The 22,433-nt window shown below is 34.2% G+C and overlaps 1 protein-coding gene and 2 long non-coding RNA genes across 16 annotated transcripts; all 3 read left to right on the forward strand.

Annotated features, from left to right (window-relative positions):
• Positions 1 to 521: 521 nt before the first annotated feature.
• Positions 522 to 9,771, forward strand: LOC121790958. Of its 13 annotated transcripts, XR_006048433.1 has the most exons (14): positions 522 to 660; positions 918 to 1,143; positions 2,753 to 2,848; positions 2,927 to 2,996; positions 3,254 to 3,317; positions 3,499 to 3,570; positions 3,799 to 3,842; positions 4,046 to 4,111; positions 6,443 to 6,596; positions 7,328 to 7,488; positions 8,314 to 8,437; positions 8,551 to 8,642; positions 8,731 to 8,826; positions 9,414 to 9,771. It is a non-coding gene; the product is annotated as an uncharacterized LOC121790958 (long non-coding RNA). The 13 variants fall into 13 exon arrangements; XR_006048435.1 differs by lacking the exon at positions 6,443 to 6,596 and having other exon boundaries at positions 3,499 to 3,574; XR_006048442.1 differs by lacking the exon at positions 6,443 to 6,596 and having other exon boundaries at positions 3,499 to 3,574; positions 4,046 to 4,056.
• A 78-nt stretch (positions 9,772 to 9,849) lies between these two features.
• Positions 9,850 to 12,928, forward strand: LOC121765674. 2 transcript variants are annotated; one of them, XR_006042851.1, is made up of 6 exons: positions 9,850 to 10,222; positions 10,598 to 10,973; positions 11,204 to 11,355; positions 11,469 to 11,648; positions 12,201 to 12,295; positions 12,668 to 12,928. It is a non-coding gene; the product is annotated as an uncharacterized LOC121765674 (long non-coding RNA). The 2 variants fall into 2 exon arrangements; XR_006042850.1 differs by having other exon boundaries at positions 9,850 to 10,973.
• A 6,009-nt stretch (positions 12,929 to 18,937) lies between these two features.
• LOC121771231 (protein FAR1-RELATED SEQUENCE 5-like) lies at positions 18,938 to 21,485 on the forward strand. The gene is made up of 2 exons (XM_042168011.1): positions 18,938 to 19,659; positions 19,868 to 21,485. Exons 1-2 carry the CDS (start codon positions 19,253 to 19,255, stop codon positions 19,986 to 19,988), a joined length of 528 nt encoding a protein of 175 aa, XP_042023945.1. The 5' UTR covers positions 18,938 to 19,252; the 3' UTR covers positions 19,989 to 21,485.
• The last annotated feature ends 948 nt before the right edge of the window (positions 21,486 to 22,433 follow it).

Genomic DNA, 22,433 nt, shown 5'->3' on the forward strand with positions numbered 1-22,433 from the left:
TAATATGATGACTAAACTCAATAAAATATTCAAACTTAATTAGAATACATGTGTGTTAATATTATTTCCTATTCTTTTCTTAGAGAATTTACAACATTCTTTTGCATTAATTAAATCAGGCTTTAATTATTTGCATGAATTTAATCTTCATCCTTTGACTAGAATAACTTGATGAGTTAAACAAATATGGATATTAATTCATCTCGGAGTTATTAAATGACAACATATTTGACTAATTGACCCCAAATTATTTAAAAGTAACCCGCTTAAAATAAGCCCACCATTTACTAAATCAATCTAGACCAAAAAGTTAATCAACCCTTTCTAACCCATTAATCAATCTAGACCAAAGAATTGATCAATCAGCCAATTTAAAGAATTATTTAAATATAGCCCACTATAATCAGCCCTAATTTATTCTAATTCATTCGGCCCATCATGATATTAATCCCAGCCCAAAGAATTTTCCTTTCTAATTAAATTCAAAATTTTGGTCGATTGATTCCTCCCAAATTTTAATTACCGTTGGAAAAAAGCACCACATTCATTGACCGCCTCTCGTCTCTTCTGAGTCGCCTCGAATTCTCTGGCTGCGACGCCGCCGCCGATGCCGGCTGCTCATCGTGGCTTTAGGCGCCGCCGACGTGGAAGCAATCTCCGGTAACTTTTTCTCGCCGAATTTGCTTTCAGTTGTATGTTTATTTAGTTTTGTGGAAATGATGTTCGAAATGGGTTTGCGAAACTGGTTTAGTTAGGGGCGAACTTGTAGTTTGTGGTAATGCGTGCAAATTAAGCTAGAAAAAGGTGTGTTAATTTGTAAAAATTTCTTTGCGTAGTCTATTTTCCCATGTTTGTTTGTATTTTTCTGCTATTTTGTGTTCCTTTTTGGTAATTTCACTGTCTTTGTTGTATGTCAGTGTTTATTTAATCGATGAGGCGGAATTCACGTCACTATCGACCTTCTCACGGACTCGCCGTCTGATTTTGTTGACGCCGATTCTCGCTGAGCGGTGAGAGGCGCTCCAGGATCCACTGAGCAGTCGCTGCCGTCGGAGTCTCACTTCGGTCGGTGTCATACTCCAGCCATCTCGGCTGCATTGTCACTGTCAATTTCGTCGGACTGCTGTGGACTTCGCGGCTTAGGTAAGTTTCCACTAATTTTCCACTTTACCAATTTTATCTTCCTGTTTGGCTAGATATGTTAGGGATATAGATTTGGGTTCATGAGGTTGGGTTCTCTTCTTGAGCAAGTGGTGGATATGACTTTGGAGGTTATGGTGGAGCTAGGGCAAGTGGTGGATATGACTTTGGCCCTGGTGCTAGTTATGGTGGAGCAGGAGGGGGAATTTACGGAGGCAAAGCAGGTTATAGTGGCAGTAGTCGATACCATCCTTATTCAAGATAGATGTCTTTGAAGCATCTTGTAGGAGTTCTCACATTTCTCTTGGCTATTGCTTCTCGCCACTCGGAGTTGACTAGATTTTCAATGTACTAGCAAGGAGATGATCTGTAGAAGACTGGAGAACCTTAGTATTTTGTTGTTTCTTATTCGCTAAATTCTAAGTTTTAAGAATCTCATTGAGACACTGTTAAGCTTTCTAATCTAGACATCTTATCCTCTATGAAATGTATTTTGTTCTATTTTTAGTTAGAGTGGCCTTTTGCTTTTTTAGGTTCTACCTGCTAGAAGTTAATGTTTATCTAGAATTGAGTATACATGCTCAAGTGATCTGTGAGATGATGCCTCACCAGACATAGCGCCTCTAGCTGTTTTTGAATCTGTGATTTGTGTCCAAGCTTTCTTGTGTGTTCTTTGGAAGTTCTGGCTGGATGTATTAAAGCCTCTAGTTCAGGTAGAATCTCTTTAATGTTTCAGTTACATTGATTTTAGGTGAGTGTTGGTAGAGAAAGCTATGAAATACACACCTAGTAGTTTCGGTAGCAAACTTATCTAATTTTCAGGGATTAATCCATTGACTTAGTTAGTATGTTAAATGCTCATTCTAAGTATAGGTATAACGATATCTCATGACACTGTATTTGCATTGCAAATGCATATTTGTTGCTTTTTCATTGCAGGAGACCTGGGGTTGCTGCTAATTTTTGATTTGTTGTCATTTGTATTGACTGCTGAGATTATAACTTTTTACAGATATCTGAGTATATTAAGAAATATGTTATGGTTTCGATCTTTTTGTCAAGTATGTTCCAAAGTTAATATATTGTGTTGTCTTGCATGGTCTAAACTCTAAACCATAATTTTTTCGTTTGTTTTTTATGAGCTTTTGGTACGTCTGACTTGTTGACTAGAGTTTATATTTATAATGTGCTTGAAATGTTGATGCTGTTGTCAAGATGATAGAATTAGTCTTATATAATGAAGACAAGAGATGCTGCAATAGTTATTCATATTCAGCCTCAAGTGTGTTAGTTGATTCGTTTATTGGCTGTAATGGTCTTATTATGACCTTGGTTTGCTCCCAATTGCTTTATTAACTGTTCTACTCTTTCATTTGATTGTGTCTAAATGAAAACTGGATGTCTACTTAAATTGTCTTACTAGTGTGGTGTAGGTTTGATTACGTTTTGCTAATTTATTTACTTTGTACCAGTCTTATCAGTCTTATGATCATCCGAGAACGTCTTTGTTGATTAAAGTGATTGCAATCCTTCACTGCTTTGTTCCGTTTCAATCGGGGTATGCTGCTTGATAGTAATATTTAACAACTAATAACATTTGTTTCAATCCCAGATGAGAAGGATCTGTTTCTCAACATGTTCATTCGGTTCATAGAGGACTATTAGAAACTGTCAGATGACAAAGTGTCCGCAGTTAGCAAGAACTTATGTATGCCTGCATATAACTCTTCCCTTGGTTAATCAAGTAGTAGTACATATCTATATTCTAATACTCTGTTGCATGTAGGTTCACTGTTAAGTCATGCAGAGTCTTTAGTTGCAGGATTTTTGAATGAAGATGATGTACAACTGCCGAGGTAATTTGAATATATGCCTTCCTTCCATGCTGAAATTGGGTATTGATTATTTCTTCATGTCCTATCTTTCTTATTTTGCAATTTAGATAATGAAACATTCTAGCAGATGGTCACAATGCTGCTGCTTCTTATAGCTGCACTTTTTTTTTTCTTTAATAAACCTGCTTCACCCACCACAATTATTCATTACTCGCATGCGTGCATTCTATACTTATTGTAATTTTAAGGCTATCTAAGATTGACAATCTTCTTTGTAGGTTATTTGTAAGTCAGTTTGAGTGCCGAATCGTTCGTTCTGCATCGGAAAATTATTTAGTCCATGTAAAACCTCTCTGGCTTAACTATGGATATCATTCATCTTTTCCATAAAATGTTAAGTGCATCTATTTTTGGGGTCTTAATAGAAATGATCGTTACCTTAGTACATATATATATTTTTTTATCATAATCATATATGTTTTCTTCTTGATAAGATTTTAATGAAGTTTGTTTCTTCTTGTAGGAGCTTGGGAAGAGGTTGACTGCAGGAGCAACTAGCTTCCTATATTGGACTCCCGGCCCTGATGAAAAAAGAGTAGGTACATTTATTTTTGTAAGAAATCAACTTATGTTGTTATGTAGTACTTATTTTTTCTAGTGATGATAAAAGAAAACAAAAGAAATTCTCTTTTTCCTATAATATAAAACGTTTCCTTCCTTTCGCATACTATTTGAAAATCATGTTAATAAAAACCACGTTTAAATAACACTTAATTTGCTTGGGGTCTTACATGATAAGCAAATGATTCACACTGTTTTGTAGGGAATAAGCTTCATAAAAAGGAATTTTAATGCCAGAAAAGGAAGGTAAGACTGATCTTGTAAAGATGGCAGGAAAGATGGCAGTATATATTTAAAGAAAACAATTTAATCGATCAATAAAAAATGAATGTTGGAAAGTTTCAAAGATGATCTAAATTGACAGAGTATTATGCTTTTTATTCTGATAATGATACACTGGTAGAGGTTTGCTTTCAGCATTTTGGTATGTGACTGTGAGAAGGTACCAGGTTTCCAGCAGGTAGGACATCCGAGCTTTTATTGTAGTCGTCAAATCTTGGTCTTTGCGGATTCTGGTAACTCTGCCTCTCATCTTTTTCGGGTGTCATTCAAACCCATATATACTCAACTTGTGATGTTTCCTACTTATACATGAGTGCCTAACTGCTATTTATTCTCATTCATATGTTGATTTTTTAGAGAATTTAAATGTTGATTTTTGTAATTGACATATTATGATTAAGAGTAAATTTCCGAGAGGTTGTGCTCTCTAATATGTGCATCTCCCTAGTTTTTAATGATTTCTTACATATCACCAATTGATAAACAACGGATATTAGCTTCATAAATATCCAAAAATTGCCCTAGTACTATGCTACTTTGTACTGAGGACGAAATGCTTCCATGAACAGAGTTTCACCTCTTGCTATTTGTGTATGCATGCAAGATCTTCTCTCTATTGATTGTCACTACTTTCATCACTTTTTTATGGGTTATTAGTGTAGGCTTCATTTCTCTCAAGGGTTGGTCTGTAAACTTGTTGTTACTTACTAACTTCTGGAGAACTAGGTTTCCCGTGCTTCATATAAGGTGACAAGAGTGTTCTTTGGTGCCCGATTTCTTGAGCTAAGGAGAGAGAACTATTCCGGTTTTGAAAAATTATTTGAAAAAGCCATATGGCCGATCGACTGAATGAGAGCTTTATGAGTTGCAATCTTGTTGACATTGGTGCATAAAAATGATTTAGGCAATAGGGCAAAAAGCCTCATATCCAAATTATCACATGCCTAACCCTACATAAACCCCTAGTGAGCCAGTTTGAGCCCCAAAAGCCTAGTTTCTTTGTTGAAAATTTTGAAGTCACTATATCATCCTACTTATTATATCCATTTGTTGGCCTATATTTTCTACCCTAGTCACTAAAATTAAAATGCTAGCACATTCTTGGGAGTGTATTTATGGTGGCAAGAAAAAGATGGAAGTCCTAGAACATTCTTGGGAGGGTATTTATGGTGGCAAGAAAAAGATGGAAGTCCTGGAACATTCATCAGGTGGTATTCATTTATACTGAGATACAAAGTGAAAAAGCTGTGTCTTCAAACAAAAATAAAATAAAAAGGCAGCCTTTAATGTGTAAAAAAAATCCAAGGCTAGAAAAAAAAGGCAGCCTTTCATGTGTAAAAAAAAGCCAAGGCTATAAAAATAAAAGGCAGCCTTTCATGTGTTAAAAAAAAGCCAAGGCTGGTAAAAAAATAAAAATAAAAGGCAGCCTTTCATGTGTAAAAAAAGCCAAAGGCTAGAAAAAAAGTGAAAATAGAAATCTGCTCAAAGGAATAAGATGACTTTGTTTAGATGGTAGAAAAATTCAAGTTTGGGGTGTTGAGCTGTCAGAATTTTGCACGCATTGAGTGAGATGTGAAGGATGTTGTGAAGGATGCTATGATGGATGTGCTAGTATTTTAAGAATGTGATAAGCTACTTAACCAAATATGATCACACCTTTACCAAAAGCCCTATTACATCCAAATGAATAAGACCTTTCGATTTATGCATCATATTGACTTGTGAGCGATGAATTTTGCTTGAGTTTGGGAGAAAGATCTTATGTGCTTAAAATAAAGAATAGCTGGAAGAAATTCTCTTTATGAATTAGTGACGATGGTTTGAGACTCCCAAGACATAGATCGAACTTACATTGAAGCATTGGGATGCCTAGCTCTTAGGGAATTAGTTCGTGTACAATTCTTGTTCTATAGTCTTACCCGCGAGTGAATTCGGGGTCAACCTAATTTCTCTAAATGATTTGTGTGATTTGACGTGACTTGAAGTAGAGGATTATCTAATGTCTTGTGAATGTGCTTACTTGTCTAACTTGACTTGAAGTAGAGCAAGACTTATGTATGGGGGTATTTGATGTGTGTGTGTAATTGTTTAACTTGTTATTATACAATGGATGGAATGGAGGGTAGTGTACTATTGCTCCAGTTCAATTATGACCATCTCACTATTTATTCCAGTGAGTTGAAGGGTATAAAGCTGCAACCAATATTTGCTTCAATAGTCAAACATTTATTTTTATAAACCTAATTTTAGTTCGATATTTAGTGTGTCATTTCATGCTAAAGCCATCAATGAAGAACTACTGCAAAATCTTTCTGATGCTCTACACTTGTCGGTACTTGATAAAATTGGGGCTGTACTTGCTTTTGTCTAATTCTGAAGAATAAGATATATTCACTATGCCTGAATGTGTGGTTAGTTATTCTCTTCTTTGTACATACATTTAAATATAATTTTTTGTTAAGTTGTAGGAAGTGGAATACATACAACAGTTTATAATTTTTATCTCCTTGGAATTCTCCTACATGTTGCACTAAACCTGTAACCCTTTTATTGGTTGTATTCAGGAAAGTCTTTGTGTTTGAGTCAGATCATAGAGCAATCATGCTGCGTTTGAGGCTACTGAGATAATTCAACATATTCTAGTGTTACTCGTAGTCGATTTGAAGTCTCTAAGCATTTAGATTCATTCTTGCAAATGCCATCTCTTGTGCAACTAAGGTGTTTTCCGTGATAGTTCCTATTGCATAAATAGACTAGAAAGTACTTAGTCAATCTAAAGGTCGAGGGTGGTAGGGGGCGACTGAGTTCTTAACATAAAAGAAACGGGTGGAAAGGATGGAAAATTGAAGGCACAAGTCTATTTATTGATTTTTGATCTTGCTTTGCTTGATAATTTGCTTTGTGGTTGTTGCACCTATATTTTTCTGCCTATTTAATTCATTCTTTGCTGCATTTTGCAGATTTATAATTAATATGTTAAATATATTATATTTTTGTGAGTTATACTGTGGCTGACGTTTTTCTTCTTTTTCTAATCCACAGTTTGCTGTCTTGCTGCTCTATAAATAACACATACATAGTATCCTATTTTTCTTTATCTCATATGCCTGTACAAATATGTGCTATATTAGTGTTTCTTTGGTATATAAACCCCCATTGATTGTCAAATCTTGGCATCTTAATATATGTTTTTACAGGCTCTTTCCCAAGTACATACTAGACACATTTCCTTTTTACTTTGGCATTAGGTTTGCTGAACTTGCATCTAAAAAATAAATGGCCTTGGAAGCTGGTTGAGTACTCAATAGAGTCTATAACAAATGTATATAGTATTTACAGTACAATAAGAATTGCAATATCTACACTTTGAGAAGATTTTTCCTTTTATACATGCAGTTTTCAATTTCTCATTTTGCCCTGCTGTTAACTTGGGCATTTGTTTTGTATAGGTTCTTGCATTGCTGAAAAAATGTTTGGTATAGATTCAAGAGAGTTAAATGCTCCCACCGAGGCAAGTTACCCGAAGGGCCAACTGGAACGTAATACAAAGTGCTTGGCAGATGTCGTCTCAGATGCTTCAAATTTTCGGTCATTCATTATGATAAACTTTGTAAGCTTTCCTTCAGTACAACTAATTTTAAAATCTTATATAATGCTATAGATTTCATGGTAAGGTTTCTTAGCTTTTCATGATTGAAGGTCGACAAGACTCAAAGCATGATACCTGAGTTTCTTAGAAAATGTCTTTGCTTATGTGAACACACTAATGATGTGCTTGAAGAGATTTTGAGATCAAATTGCTTGTTTTAACTAATGGATGCTAATTTTATGAAAGTTACTTTCAAATGAAAAGGTGAGAGTTTGAGCACCTGCAATAACTTAGAATTGATGATCACCTCCATGCTTATCTTATCTTAAATGTTTGTACTATATAGTCTGGGGACAATCTTATTTGTATTTTGCATGTTATTTGCAAGTATAGTGTGTGCCTGTGGATCTAGTGGCAAATTTCTGAACTTAAACCTAACCAACTAATTTTTTTTTGCTGGTATTTTGTGAAATGGAATAAAGAGGGCTTCCCAAACTGTAGTTGCTATGTTCACAAGTCACTTAGTACATAGAATGAGTTTGTAAGTTTACCAGCATATTTTTGTCATCTTGATTGTCTAATTGAAAAACTACCACGAACTGTTCAAGTGACTTCATTTCCTCATTTGGTTTTTGTCATTGCAAAGAGATACAAATGATTAGTAAGAAGAGTTTAAGCTATTTGTCAATGCATGATGGTTAGTTATTTGTTTTATTTGACGTTTTATGTCTCAAGAGTCAAGAGTAAATGGAAATTGATATGCTATACTGTACACATCAATTCAATTCTTTTGATTCATCAATTGTTATAATCTTTTCTCAATGAAATCGTGCATTTTTTTTTCAGACTCTACAAATGTGTTCCTTTAGAGGGAAGCTCTAGCAGCAATCTTTCTATTCCCTCATGGAGAGTTTGTATCTGGCTGGTGATCGTCTAATGTTCTAGTTTGTGAAGAGGATGCACCATTAGAGTATGTATTATCTACATCATCTCAATAATTCTTATTTCACAAAATTAGTTAGTTACAACTATTGCATGGTGTCAATGTATATGAACACATAAATTTGAATTCACACCTTGCAGTGTACCTCGTTCATCTTATGCTCATTAGAAAACGACTTTGTTGATTAAAGTGATTGCAAACCTTCATTGTTTTGTTCCTGATGTATACCGGGGTAAATGATTTAGTAATTTTCGGTTTCAATCAGGGTATGCTGCTTGATAGTAATATTTAACAACTAATAACATTTGTTTCAATCTCAGATGAGAACGATCTGTTTCTCAACATGTTCATTCGGTTCATAGAGAAGGACACTGTCAGCATTTTGGTATGCGAGAAGGTACTAGGTTTCCCAGCAGGTGGGAAATCCGAACTTTTATTATAGTCGTCAAATCTTGGGTCTTGTGAATGTGCTTATTTGTCTAACTTGCTTGAGGGCGAGCAAGACTTCTGTTTGGGGGTATTTGACGTGTGTGGGTAATTTAACTGGTTATTATACAATGGATGGAATGGAGGGTAGCGTACTACTGCTCCAGTTCAATTTTGACCACTTCACTATTTATTCCAGCGAGTTGAAGGGTATAAAGCTGCAACCAATATTTGCTTCAATATTCAAACATTTTTTTAATAAACTAACTTTAGTTCGATATTTAGTGTGTCATTTCATATTTAAGCCATCAATGAAGAACTACTGCAAAATCTTTTTGAGTACTTGATAAAATTGGGGTTGAATCTTTGTCTAGTTCTGAGGAACACTATATCTTCATGATACCAGGATGATGTGTGGTTAGTTATTCTCTTCTTTGTAGTTTGTACATACATTTAGATATAACATTTTGTTTAGTTGTAGGATGTGGAATACACACAACAGTTTGTTATTTTTATCTCCTTGTAATTCTTCTACATGTTGCACTAAACCTGTAACCCTTTTCTTGGTTGTATGCAGGAAAGACTGTGTTTGAGGCAGATTACAGAGCAATCATGCTGCTGCTAGTGTTACTCGTATTCGATTTGAAGGCCTCTCTAAGCATTTAGATTCATTCTTGCAAATATTATCTCTTGTGCTGCTATGTTGTTTTCTGTGATTGTTCCTAGTTCATAAATAGACTAGATAGTACTTAGTCGATCTGAAGGTCGAGGGTAGTAGGGGCCGACTGAGTTCTTAACTTAAAAGAAGCGGGGGGAAGGGTGGAAAAATGAAGGTATAATGATTTTTGAGCTTGCTTTGCTTGATCTTCTATTTCTTGGTTGTTGCGCTTATATTTTTCTACTTATTTAATTCATTCTTTGCTGCATTTTGCAGCTTTATAACTAATCTATAATATATATATATATATATATATATATATATAAAATATTATATTTTTGTGTTAACGATGTTTTTCTACTTTTACTAATCCACTATTTGCTATCTTACTACTTTATAATTAATACATAGTATTCTATTTTTCTTTGTCTCATATGCCTGTACATATATGTGCTATATTAGTGTCTTTGATACATAAACCCCTTTGATTGTCAAATCTTGGCATCTTAATGTATGTTTTTACAAGCTCTTTCCCAAGTACTTACTAGACATATTCTTTTTGGTTTTTACTTTGGCATTCGATTTGTTGTACTTGCATCTAAAAAAGAAATCATGGGCCTTGGAAGATGGTTGAGCATTCAATTAGTGTCAAGTAAGATACTTTCTACAAGGGTAGTGTTTCCACTGCTGTGGCAGGGTAACCAATCTTTCTCATATTTTAATATGAGGTTAGTAAATAATTTAATTACAATTTATGGAATCTAGACTACTCTGTTTTCTGTATATTTGATGGCATGATTTTTTCCGTTGAATTGATCTGTTTGGTTAAGTTCCTCAACACTTTTTATTGACTTAACATCTCTTATATGCCAGTTAGGTAGTTTTATACATAGTCTACTATGTTTAAGTTTGTTATCTTTACATGTCCGTTTGATAATTATGATTGCTGCAACAAATTCTGGTTTACTGAGTGAACATGATCCCATATAAATAGTGTTGTAAAATACTGCTCAAACTAACTATGTTAGTTGTAATGTTACCCTGTTCTAAAAATTTTTTAGCTTGCCTATATTGTTTATCCTTTGTGAATACTTCTGCTTCAGGATTCATTAAGCATCAACGTGTGACTCACCTTACGTGGGGTATTGCTTTACGAGCTGTTTTAGATGCTTTGAGGAAGCCTGCAGATTCAGAATTTTGTTCCCTCCTAGTTTATCAGTTAATGTTATTATTGTGAATTTCAGTATTACATTGGATTTATGACATTCTGATGTTTTCGTTTGGGAGTATGGCAATGGAGCAGTTTGTGGACCATCTCATTGAGTGGCCACAGTATACCGTCATATCCTGCACTTTGTAGCATTTATAGATAGGGCACTCAACAGTATTTCGGCGGCTTATACTGAACCTGATGTTGGCCATACTGCCAATACTGATCACCGAAATGGTCATATTGAATCTTCAGCTCCACATATAGAGGTATTAAACATGTAATTTTATCTTCCTATTAAGTCGTTGAACCTGCATAGGAGAAACATATGAGAAAACATGAAAAAAGTGCTATGTCGATGTCATCATTCAAATCGTCTTCCCACATGCCTATATGAGGTTTCTGGTCTTACCTTGTCCATGTGGTTGTGGATAATACTTCTACTCCAAGTGATTTGTGTGAACTCATGATCACTACAATTTTGTCCTTCTGGTTTCAGACTGCAGGCCCACCATTTTCTTTGATCGGACCTAGCAGCAATTGTCTGGATTAGCAATTCCCTCTTCGATCCCACTGCAACAGAGACCACCAAGTTCTCTGAGTTCACTCCTAATTACATGAAGCCATCACAACACACCTACCCTTCCTAAGGTAGGTAATAGTGTCTTTGTCTACTTTGATGTAGTTGCCTTGATACTTTTTCTATTTTTACCTTGTTTTGACTGTATTTTTGAGAGCTAATCTACTCAAAACCCACAATGCAGTCACTCGGTGGTGCTTTGCCGTCAATACAATTTGCCTCGTCGGATTTCCATGGTCTTCTAGATCAACCTCAGCAAGTAAATAATCAGGTTTAACTGTGCTACTCTCTCTCACTGTGCGCTTTATGGATTACATTAACATGGGGACTGGTTTTACAACTATGAGAAGAGAAACTCCCAGAGGTAATTGGATGTAGCTGTCTTATCATTTTTATTTCTCTGTTTACACTTTGTCTTGATCCTTTTGGTTTTCCCATGCTTTTACTATGAGGATTTTCTTCCTTGTTATGAGTTAGCAATTACAAGTTCTATTAATAGCACATTTAACTTTATCCCACAGGTTAACTAAAATCTCACACTTCTAAATTCTTTCTTAACTCTCGATTACTTTCTCGTTTTCCTTTTCCCCTTTGGTTTCTTTATTATTTGTTTTCTTCCCTGTGCAATGGAGGCGTTCTGATTCTGGTTCAGGCCGTCATGAACTTAAAGTTATCGTGCTCAGACAATATTTGCTCATACATGGCTGTTATCTTCTGCCTAAAATCTAAAGCTTTATCTATCTATTGTGAGTGCACTTTCTAATTAAGATAAGTTGATATATGTCTTTAAATCTTACAACTGTTGGTAAAGTTAGCACACCTTAAAAATTTTATGTGCTTGTACTTGTGCTTGGTGTGGTTTTATGAACATACCTCCCTTAATTCTTTAAAGTAAGTGTGATTTTTTCTGTTGCAGCTTTTGCAACTCTGTGAAGCTGAAAGTGTATCATACCTTGATGAGGTGGCCAGCAACACAGCAACTCAGGATACGGCCAAGTAGTTGGACTCTAGGTATTGGTTTCTAAAATCAAAGCATCATGTTGTTTTTGTCATAACTCTAGAGAGATACATGTTCATTGCATTTATAATAGAAAAAGATTTCCCAGACCCTTTAAATCTATTTTTACAATTACATTTAAAAACCAACAAGTTTTATACTCTGAAAATAAACTGAATTATTTTCCAAATTTTTCTTGTGATTTTTAATTACTTATTAGTAATGCCTAGTCGTAGTTGGGTCTATAACATTGTTTATAGTATACTGTACAATAAGTATTACAATATCAGCACTTTGAGAAGATTTTGCCCATTATACATTTGATCAGTTGTCATTTTTTTCATTTTTCCTTACTTGGTGCTATCATGGTCATTTATTTTGTATAGGTTCTTGCATTGCTGAAAAAAGTTTGGTATAGATTCAAGACAGTTAAATGCTCCCTCCGAGGCAAGTTACCGAACGGGCAACTGGAGCTTAAGACAAAGCTCTTGGCAGATGCCGTATCAAATGCTTCAAATTATCTGTCATTCATCATGAATTGTGTTTATAGTGGTTCTATTTTGTGTATTGTGTAGTGTTTTTTTGTATGCATGTGTAAAGTGTGTCATTCATCATGAATTGTGTTTATAGTGTTTCTATTTTGTGTATTGTGTAGTGTTTTTTTTTGTATGCATGTGTAAAGTGTGTTTGTGTAGTGTAGGTATTTTTGTGTATAGTGTATGTAGTGCAGTGTGTTTTGTTGTGTGCGGACACTATGTGTATTTTGTGTATAGTGTGTGAATTTTACGTGTAGTGTATTTTGTGTATAGTGTATGATTTTTACGTGTAGTGTATAGTATGTTTAGGAATACTGTATGTATACTTTGTGTGAAGTATGTGCAGTACTTGTATATTGTGGGTGTAGTGTACATTGAGTATATTTTGTATACTGTATGTATGTGTAAAGGGTGTTATTTATTTTTTGTAGTGTGTTGAGTTTGTTTATTTGTGAACGAGTGTATATTTTGTGTATAGTTTAAGTATGATGTACATTATATGTAGCGTGCATCTATGTTTGCAACGCATGAATTTTGTGTATAGGGTGTGTAGTAAGTCTATAATGTATGTATAGAATGTGTGTTGCATAGTGCGTGTTTTTTTTGTGTAGTGAGCATGTGTGTTGTATATATATTGTGCGTGGTGTATATACTTTGTGTACAATGTGAACTTTGTGTTATGATGTATAGCATGTATATAGTACGCAATGTGTATGAAATGTGTGTTATTTTTTGTTTAGTGCGTAGTATGTTCATTTTATGTAGTGTGTATGTATGTTTTATTAATGTTGTCTTTGTGTATTTTATTTATACTGGGGTTAATGTTTGTAGTATGTGCAACGTATATATAAATTGTGTATTTTATGTGTGCATGGTATCGTGTATAAAAAGTGTATTTTGTCTATATTATGTGTGTAAAGTGTGTTATTTTTGTATAGTGTGTTTGGTATGTTTATTTTGTGAATTGTGTACTAGGGTGTATTTTGTGTATAATGGGTGTGGTATGTGCAGTCAATTTAGTTTGTAGTATATTTTATCTATATTGAGCGTGTATTTTATCTATAATGTGTTTAATGTTTATAGTATGTGGTATGTATGTATAAATTGTGTATTTTATAGTATGTATAATGAGGTGGTGTTTTTAGATTGTTTGTATTCTCTTTATTTATTTTGTTTATAATGTGTATGTATAGTGATTGTTTAGTATGTATGTGTATAAATGGGGGTATTTGAGTGGTGTAATATGCTATGATGTATAGTATGTATACCGTATCTGTTATTTTTTTTATATTATGTAGTATGTTTATTTGTGTGTAGTGTGTGCATGTGTTTTATTTATTATGTTTGTGTATTTTATTTATACCGTGATTAATGTTTGTAGTATGTAACACGAATGTACAAATTGTGTATTTAATTTGTGCATTTGTTGTGTAGTGTATAAATAGTGTATTTTATGTATGTATTTGCAGTGCCTGTGCTATGTGTGTGTAGTGCGTGTGCTATGTGTGCGTGTTTGTATTATTTGTTGTGTTTGTGCATTTTATTTATACCGTGTTTAATGTTTGTATAATATAACACATGTATAAATTATTTATTTTATTTGTGCATTTGTTGGGTAGTGTATAAATAGTGTATTTTATGTATGTATTTGTAGTGTGTGTTCTATGTAGGTAGGTAGGTATGTATGTATGTATGTATGTATGTATGTATGTATGTATGTATGTATGTATGTATGTATGTATGTATGTATGTATGTATGTATGTATGTATGTATGTATGTATGTATGTATGTATGTGTGTGTGTTATGCTTGTGTTTTGTATGTTTTATTTATAGTATGTTAAATGTTTGTAGGATGTGCCGCGTATATATAGTTTGTTTAGAATATTTATATTTAGTATTTGTATAGTGTGTATTGTGTATTTTGTCTATATTGTGTGCTAGTGTTTATTTTGTATATAATGCGTTTAGTGTGTATAGTCTATTTTATTTATATTGTGTTTGAACAATGTGTTAGTTGTTTTATATGTATTTGTTTAAAATGTGTATTTGTGTAGTTTTGGTAGTGTATGTGTCTTGAGTATAGTATGTGTAGTGTGTATTGTGTATTTTGTCTATATTGTGCACTAGTGTGAATTTTGTATATAATGCGTGTAGCGTGTGCTGCCCATTTATTGTGTAGCCTATTTTATTTATATTGTGTTTGTATATTTATTTATACGGTGTTTAATGTTTATAGTATGTGTGGCACGTATGTATAAGTTGCATATTTTATATATACATTTGTTGTATGGTATATAAATAATGTATCTTGTGTTCGTAATTGTAGTGTGTGCAATGTATTTATGTATGTTTGTAGTACAAGTATTCTACGTATGTTTGTGTATTTTATTTATGGTGTGTTTAGTATTTCTAGTATTAGGTGCGTAGGTATACTGAGTGTAGTGGTTTTATAAGATTTATATTTTCTATATATATTTTGTGTATAGTGTGCATATGTATAAACTTTGTGCGCAACGTATAGTGTGTGCTATGATGTATAGTGTATATAGTGTGGTGTGTGTCATTGTTTTTATAGTGTGTAGTATGTTTATTTGTGTATAATGTGTGTGTGTGTTTTGTTTAGAGTAAAGGCCAAAATTGATCCTGAACATATAGCCATTTTACAATTTTGGTCCTAAACATTATCTTTTGGATTTTTTGGTCCTGCACATATGGACATTTGATCATTTTGGTCCTGCACATATGGAAATTTGATCATTTTGGTCCCCCGTCAACATTTTCGTTAAAAACTAACGGTCAACATTATCTTTTGGATTTTTTGGTTCTGCACATATGGAATTTTGATCATTTTGGTCCTCCGTCAACATTTTCGTTAAAAACTAATGGTCAACGGCCGATTTTTTACTAAAACAATGGGTTGGGTCGGGTCGTGTTTGGGTAGGGTTTGGGTTACACGTTAAGAAAAAAAATAATTATTTTTTATTAATTAAAAAATTATAAAACTTTAATTTTTAGTTATTTTTGTTGATTAAAAATATTATAACGACTAAAACATGATGTTATTATACGATTTAAACATGATATTACACAATAAAATAAAAAATTACCAAATTAAAATAATCATTTTTTAATCAAAATAATAAAATTAAAGTATATTAATATTAAATCTATATAATAAAATTAAATAATTAAAAAATTATTTTTAATAAAATCTAAGCATAATATTTTCTTCAAATTCATGAAAAAATTAATTAAAAATACTATACTTTAATTTTATTAATTATTAATTAATTTTTTAAGAATATTATGCTTAGATTTTAACGAAAATATTATGCTTAGATTTTAAGAAAATATTATTTTTTTCTTAACGTATAACCCAAACCCGACCCAAACACGACCCGACCCAACCAATTGTTTTAGTCAAAAATCGGCCGTTGACCGTTAGTTTTTAACGAAAATGTTGACGGAGGACCAAAATGATCAAAATTCCATATGTGCAGGACCAAAATGATCAAATGTCCATATGTGCAGGACCAAAAAATCCAAAAGATAATGTTGACCGTTAGTTTTTAACGGAAATATTGACGGAGGACCAAAATGATCAAATGTCCATATGTGCAGGACCAAAAAATCCAAAAGATAATGTTTAGGACCAAAATCGTAAAATGGCTATATGTTCAGGACCAATTTTGACCTTTACTCTTTTGTTTATATTGTGTTTGTGTATTTTATTTGTACCGTGTGCTGCCATTTATTGTGTAGTCTATTTTATTTATATTGTGTTTGTATATTTATTTATACTGTATTTAATATTTATAGTATGTGGCACGTATGTATAAGTTGCATATTTTATTTATACATTTGTTGTATGGTATATAAATAATGTATTTTGTGTTCGTAATTGTAGTGTGAAATGTATTTATGTATGTTTGCAGTACATGTATTCTACGTATGTTAGTGTATTTTATTTATAATGTGTTTAATGTTTGTAGTATTTGGCGCATATGTATATTGAGTGTAGTGGTTTTATAAGATTTGTATTTTTTATATGTATTTTGTGTATAGTATGCATGTATAAACTTTGTGTGCAATGTGTAGTGTGTTATGATGTAGAATGTGTATATAGTGTGTAGTGTGTCATTTTTTGTATAGCGTGTAGTTTGTTTATTTGTGTATAGTGTGTGTTTATTTTATTATTATTGTGTTTGTGTATTTTATTTATATTGTGTTTAATGTTATAGTATGGACCACGTATGTATAAATTGTGTATTTTATTTGTGCATTTTTATGTAGTGTATAAATAGTTTATTTTATATATGTATGTAGTGCGTGTTCTATGTGTGCATTTGTGTATGTTGTGCATGTGTTTTGAATAGTTTATTTATAGTGTGTAATGTAGGTAGCATGTGACATGTATGTATAGTATGTTTGTAATATTTGTATTTAGTATTTTGTGTACAAAGTGTGTAGTGGTTGTTTAATATGTATGTGCTTAAAGTGTGTATTTTGTGCGGGCATTGTGTGTATTTTGTATATATTGTGAGTAACGTGTGTTATTTTGTAGTTTGTTTGTTATGTTTATTTTTTGAAATTGTGTACTAGGGTGTATTTTGTACTCCCTCCGTCCATGGGATTTTATGTAGTGTTGTTTTGTGAGTTAATGAAGAGAGAATAAAGTAAGAGAGAAGAAAAAGTAGAGAGAGTATTATTTCCATTTTTAGAAACGTTTCATTTTTAATGGGACAGACCAAAAAGGAAAACGTTTCATTTCTAATGGGACAGAGGGAGTATATTATATTTGTAGTATGTGCAGTCCATTTAATGTGTAGTATATTTTACTTATACTATGTATACTGAGTGTAGTGTGTGTGTATAGTGGTGTAGTTAATGTGCACTTTGTTTGGGTAGTGTGTGTATTTTATTTATATCGTGTTTGTGTGTTTTATTTATATTATATTTAATGTTTGTACAGTATGTGCCACGTATGTATACTGAGCATAGTGTATTTATCATATTTGTATTTTTGTTGCACGTATTTTGTGTAGTGTCTAGTGTTTATTTTATACTTTACATATATATATAGAGAGAGAGAGTTGTGTTCATATCCTTTTCCCATACTCTCTCCTTTCTCCTTCTTGATCTCATGAGTTCATTTAATCAAATCCTATGGTCTAAATAATTTGCTGAATTCATTAAATCTAATCATTTTTTAATTTGAAAAGGGCAAAATAGAGAATCAATAATGTGGGTTGTTACAGAAAATTCCATGATTTCCTCCCTTGAGTATCTGTGCAGTTTTTTCAACAAATTTGATTAGGATTCGTTATCTTTCTTCTCCATCACTGCACGATTCTGTCGTTTCTGTCGCCCATCGACAAATTAAATTTCACAGCGTCGACGTCTTTGAAACTCATACAGAATTTGATTTTCAAGTAACTGTTTTTTGCTGGCTTTGCATCACCTGTTGATTTTTGATTTTAATAATGGAAGAAGGTAATCCAGCGTTGACTGGTCATGCTTATTGGTTTGGATGTTGTCAATTTTTTTGCAAATCAGTCGCATATCCCAAACGATGTAGAGCAGGAAATTCATTTTTCATTTTTGGCGTGCCTTCTTACGTTTTTATGGAAACATGCTTCGACCGTTTATGATAATCAGGTTAGGGTTCATTCATTCCCCTAGGGTTGTTCATTCCTCGGACCTAGGGGTTTAGTATTGTATGATGCATTCACATGCAGTATGTTGATTTTTGCCTTGACTGGGGATAGGTTGTAGCATGGTTTAAACAAGTTTGGCAGTGTTCCAACTTGTTGGGTCTATGGTTCATTCATTTCCATAGGGTTGCTCAATTCTGGGGGCTAGGGGTGTGGTATAGTGTGAGATACAAAACCTGTACGTAGGACCGCGAGTTAGAGCCATCCTTATAGCGTGTGGTTTCATATTGGCTTGTTAGTTAGATTAAAAGGTACATGTAATGTATAAGTATAATTGTATAATGCACTATATGTGATCGGCAATGTACAATATATGTCATATAATGCTTATTAAGCTTAACATGTGTATTGTTTTGTGGTTATAAACATTTAGCGTTGTGCCTGAATGTTCTGCAGAATTAAAGCCCGTCAGAAGTTCCAATCATTAGATTTTGCATTCGCGTTTTATGATGTATATGCCCGCGCTGTTGGTTTTGATACGCGCAAACAAGGGATGAGGAAGGTGGACGATGTTACAACGTGGTATTATGTCGTATGCAATAGGGAAGGCCAGAAGAAGTCTAACGAGGATGACCAATTGAATGCACGTTCTGGTTTCTCAATGAAGCACCGACGGTTATCCAGGCGCTGTGGTTGTAAAGCGAGTATATCATTCAAGTACTTCTCTGAAAGAGGACATGCATGTTATATAGTACAGGATTTCAACGAGGTTCATAACCATGATATGGTTGAGTCAGAGCATCAGCATTTTATGTCCATTAATCATCCTCTGGATGATGTTCATCAGAAATTTCATACTTGATTGTTCAAAAGCGAATATTGGCCCCATACTTACATTTAAGGTGTTGAAGGAAACTCTCGGTGTGTTTGACCTTATCAGTTGTACGGTTGGTGATATTAGGAATGTTTCACAGGACATCAAAGCATACGCACATGGATTCGATGTGCAAATGGTGTTGGATGACAAGGCTAAGAAGAAGGAAATGTCCGAGTCGTACACATATTACTACGAAGTTAATGAAAAAAACCAGTTGGTTACTCTGTTTTGGTGTGATGGCTTGATGAAGAGGAATTACCACATGTTTGGTGATATTGTAGCCTTTGACTCCACGTATAACACAAACTGGTACACACATTTTGCAGTATTATGTGAATTATAATGATGTTTCCATACATTACCATATGGTAATAGATGCATTATTTGCCTGTGATTATCCTATACTTTTTAATATTATTATGTGCATTATAAGGATGTTTTCATACATTACTAAACTGTAATAGATGCATTTTTTGCCTGTGATTATTTTAATAATGCATTAATTTGTGATTCGCAGGTATTGTATGATCTTCACTCATTTCACGGGAAAGGACAATCATGGTAGACCTGTAACTTTTGCGGCTGGATTGGTGTGCAATGAGAAAACAGGGGCATTTGGCTGGTTGTTTAGGGTTTAGGGCATAACACCGAAGATGTTATGCATGGGCATTCAGACATTTCGTTGAATGCATGGGCATAACACCGAAGATGATCGTGACAGATCAAGACTTGGGCATGAAAGCAGCCATTGAAGAGGTTCTGGTTGGCACGCGACACCGATGGTGTATGTGGCATGTAATGCATAAGTTGGCCACCAAGGTTCCAAATAGGTTGTTGAGGGATGACGATTTCAAGAAGGAATTTAATGCATGCGTGTGGTCAGATCTCCTTGAGCCCGACGAATTCGAAGAGGAGTGGAAAAGAGTTGTGGAACGTCATGGGTTGGAAGGCTTTGACTGGTTCAACACATTGTACGACTATAGGCAATTCTGGATACCGGCGTACTTTAGAGATTTTCCTCTGGGTTCGATGATTAGGACTACGTCCATTTCCGAATCGGAGAACAGTTTCTACAAAAAAAATTTGAAGCCACGTGCAAACATAGCCGAATTCTACCTGAATTTCAACCATGCTGTTGAATTCTAACGGAACAGTAGAACAACGTTAGACTACCACGATGCCACTGTTTTGCTCATTTTGGCCACTACGTTGCCATTCGAGAAACATGCTTCGACGCTATACACCGATACTATGTTCAAGAAAATACAGGAAGAAATCGTTGAGGGTAATGACAGATGTCGCGTGCTAGGTTTTTCTTCGACAGAATTTGTTGATACCTATAAGCTTAGCAATCGCAATTCGTATTCGGTGACACATGATAAGAGTGATGATTCATACTGTTGCGAATGTAAACTCTTCGGTAGGCATGGATATTTGTGCAGTCATATCTTTTTTCTGTTCAGGAACAATGAATTAAAAAAATACCAGATAAATACCGCCAAAGCAGATGGATGAAGACTCTGTTAGCCAAGGCTGTCCATGGGGAGTTTTATGATGGCCTTCCTACCAGGTCTGTTGTTGACGATTGGCAAACTCTGTCAAATCAAGGCATTTCGATGTTCTACAGTTTCCTCCGGCGATTTGAGGGGGACATTGAAGTGGTTCGGGCATTTGTAGGTGGTGTGGAAGAACTTGGTAATTCTCTTCAAGCTGGGAATCCTACAACGTTCGCATCTGAAAAAAGGCGAATGATTGAAGAGTTTTATGGTATGGTGCGGCCTGAAGTTGTTGAGGTCCATCCTCCAGATGTTGTCAAGACCAAGGGCCACGCAAGCAGCTCATCGAGCTGTCTGATTTTGAAGATAGAAAAGGCTCTAAAGGATGCTAGTAGGCCTCTTAGATGGTGTAAGGCATGTGATGAGATGGGCCATCATGACTTTAGAAATTGTCCAATGCATAAAGAGATGGCGATGGAGAAAGAGTTGGAGAAGGGCAAGCGTCCGACTTGATGTATTTTGTTGTTTTCTTTAGCGAGACTGTCTTATGTTTTTCGTCGTTTTTCGTATGTTGTGCTGTGTTAGACTGTCATATTTCATTACACCGAACTAAAATCAAGCATTGATGGTTTCTATAAAGTCCCTGTTGCACATTTGTCAATTACAGTTCGTTATTAGGCCGAGCATACACAACTGTAATCATGGAAGCAAATAATGCTATAAAACAAAAACATAATGCAAAATACTAATATAATAATGCATATAATAAGGAACATAAAATTCACTAGTTTATAATGCCTACAACATAATGAAAAAAATAAAACATATTGCGTAAAGAAATAAAATCAAATAATGCACACCTGAATAATGCATTTATCCATTAAAGCGCTTCGTGCATTTGCTTGGTTGGTATTAGACATATTACATAGCGTGTATATGTACTGCTTGGTTGTTCACTATTAAGTTAATAATTTTGTAAGTTATGCATATTATTTTCCTTGTATTGTTCATTATGAATAAAATACATGAATGTATATGCATTAGTCTCCACCTATTTGCCATTATTATGTAGCGATGTTTCATTTGTTTGTAGCATAGAACAAATACACTAGTTGTGTCATTGTAAAAATTCATAATACATGCACAGGCGTTTTGTTCGCAAGAAGCATACTAGTAGATGTTCGACTAATTGCACTTTCCAAAATCAGTTATCCAAAAAATTCGAGAGTTCAAATAATTCATTGCTGCCATTATTTGTCCCTTCAACATTTGTACGATGCTTACGATAAATCACTCCAGCCCGTATTGGTCGACCCAATGTTCAAAGTTGAACTTTGCCGGCTTCTCTTTCCAAAAACGTGTGGCTTACTTCTGGTTGTCACCACCTCTGTGGTTGAAAACACAGGTCAGGAGAGTCTTTGCAAATTTGATGCGGAACATCTCCAAGCTTTTTGTTCCATTTGCATTAAGCCCACACTCCCAGTCCTTCTCCCTTTCCCCAAAATAAGTTTCCATGTGCCGCATGACGTAGATACCGGCCTCGACAGTGCAGTGGTTGTTCCTCCAAGGCATGGTCACCACGTGGGT

Source organism: Salvia splendens, chromosome 2 (genome assembly GCF_004379255.2).
Source record: "Salvia splendens isolate huo1 chromosome 2, SspV2, whole genome shotgun sequence".
Classification (NCBI taxonomy): Eukaryota; Viridiplantae; Streptophyta; class Magnoliopsida; order Lamiales; family Lamiaceae; genus Salvia; species Salvia splendens.

Excerpts from the sequence above, each read along its gene's own strand:
- LOC121771231 (XM_042168011.1), top strand. The coding sequence starts at position 19,253 with ATGATATGGTTGAGTCAGAGCATCAGCATTTTATGTCCATTAATCATC. Across the intron at positions 19,660-19,867 it reads TCCACGTATAACACAAACTG|GTATTGTATGATCTTCACTC; the intron begins GTACACACATTT and ends TGTGATTCGCAG.